The 2,203-nt window shown below is 45.6% G+C and overlaps 1 protein-coding gene across 1 annotated transcript in view; it reads right to left on the reverse strand.

Moving 5' to 3' along the window:
* Positions 1-1,654: 1,654 nt before the first annotated feature.
* PPTG_17841 (hypothetical protein) overlaps positions 1,655-2,203 on the reverse strand; it is a gene marked incomplete at both ends in the record, with an annotated part of 3,738 nt that continues 3,189 nt past the window's right edge. Inside the window, one exon of the mRNA XM_008915885.1 lies at positions 1,655-1,695. Within this exon, the coding sequence (XP_008914133.1) occupies positions 1,655-1,695 (41 nt within the window). The remainder of the gene's footprint in view (positions 1,696-2,203) is intronic.

The raw sequence follows: 2,203 nt of genomic DNA on the forward strand, positions 1-2,203 counted from the left end.
GCACGGTGAAGGAGCACCCTTCCGTGGCCAAGTACCTGTTTTCTTTTCCTCATTAATAAACTTTCCCTTTCGGAAACACCCCGGGTAACGCGACAGAGGACAGCAAAAAGGGACATCGGCACGCAGCATTTACGCAACTTGGTGACGCACTGTATTCACACAAACTACACCGTAGCAGTGGCTAGCTGGTTCAATGCTTTCGTACAAACCGTTTCCAACCGCCATCGCATCCATCTAGAAAAACGCGTGAATCACGAGTCATGATGTATTATTTAATCCCGTCTTGGCGTATGTAACAGGCCAACTGCAGTACATTACAATTAAGTGTCGTGGATTTAGCTTCATTTTAAACCGTTTGAGGTATTCAGTGGCCACCGCAATGCCACTTTCACAAAATCAAGGCATCTTTTGGAACGAAGTAGATATGACAAAAAATGCGTAGTCTACTTCAGTAGCGGTGTGACGGGTCTACCTGCCGAAGAAGCAGCTCTCACGTCTTATTTATCACGGTAAGATAGCTATCTCAGCATACGCGGGGCCCTAGTTGAGCCTTCAAAAATTTATTGGCTTGAGCTTACAACTTTAGTTGAACGCTGTAAAAACGTCGAGTAGTTTTGGTTTAGAATGACTCGCCACGTTAAGAACAGAACCATGAACACGATGCACAGTGCATCATGCACTATTTGTACACACTATGGTAGTTAAAGAAAATATTTATACGCCATTTCCCCAGTCCTCCCAGCCTAAAGCAAAGTACCCTAGTTTCGGTATTTTGCTTCTGAAACAATAAGCTAATTCTAGATGTACAGTATTCGAGGAGTAACACCGAAATATGTGGTTTTCACTATTTTATACTTAGTCCCACTATTCATAAATTCAAGATTTCCGGCGTTGGAGTTTCGAAGAATCCATATAACCCAAAAACGTCCCAATATGCGGTGAGTGCAAGTTGGCGTTGCTGCATCCACCGCATATCGGCACAGATATTCCAAGGTTTTACTTTTCTTACTGCACAACGCACATTCCTTCTGGTAGCTGAACCCTGATAAGCATACTAGTACAGTCACACACCTCGTTTTCGGCAGAGTGGGCCATATCAAAACCTAGAATGCAACATTCCCTAAATAGTGTTTATGAAAGCAAACCTGCTCAAACAGATTATCCCTTATCCACGAATGTTAGGATATACCGATGCCGAAAATGCATGTAGAGATTTCTACCTTGGTAGACACACTTTGACGATAGACGCGTGATCATGGCAGAATGTGTAATTTATTCGCGCTTGATCGTCATTATTGTATTAGCGCATTTGTCGTTGTGTAAAGTTGCCTCAACGCCCGTGTACTGTAGCCGTCTGTAAGCTGCACGGACGAAAATATACCGACCACGTCAGAGGAAGCGCATCCTGTACCTCATAATGACTTCAATTTGACTCTAACGAAGGGGAATTCAAACTGAGATTTAAAATTAATGTTTATCATAGCGATTACGTTTTTACATAACACTGGGCACAGGACAAATATCATCGGGGTCACGCTTTCGCAGAAGGAGCTCGTTTTGGATCTCTTAGCGCAGTGAAAATTTGGGCCCGCAGACAGTGTCGCTGTCACGAACCTCCTGGAAGACATATCTCCGGATACGATGGCTACAGCATCTATGATCCGCGTAGCTCCTCGGGCGTAGCCGTCGTAACCGCTACAAATTCAAATATCACACAGCAAGGATGTGTCTACAGCATATCCATTGCACTACCGATTGCATCAAGCATGGACCTTGTGGAAATACTGCTTCTTGTCTCGCAGCTGTGTCATCTAGACATTCTTCTGAGCGGCGTCGGACGCCCGCTTCTGAAGCTTCCACTGACGGGAAAATTTCCAGAAGACCGTCGTATGGCTCATGGTCACCTCTTCCGACAAGGTGTTGTTGGCATCGAAAGCTTTGAAAACGGTTTGAACCAAAACTGCCCTCTTCCAAAAGCCAGCGCATACACCATCCTGATCCGGGAGCTGAAACCATCTGCAGCAGATTCTGCTGCCAGGCTGTCAGCCTGGCAGCACTGCACAGTGTGCAGCAATCCGTTTCTTTCACGGATGACGCCACAAGACAGCAACGAGCTTGTCAGGAATCGCTCCATAAGTGTAGCTTGTTGAGTGACTGACGGCGTCGGCCATATCCATTGTGCTCGTTTGCGAACAAATTGCCG

The sequence above is a fragment of the Phytophthora parasitica genome, assembly GCF_000247585.1.
Source record: "Phytophthora parasitica INRA-310 unplaced genomic scaffold supercont2.76, whole genome shotgun sequence".
Taxonomy (NCBI): domain Eukaryota; phylum Oomycota; class Peronosporomycetes; order Peronosporales; family Peronosporaceae; genus Phytophthora; species Phytophthora nicotianae.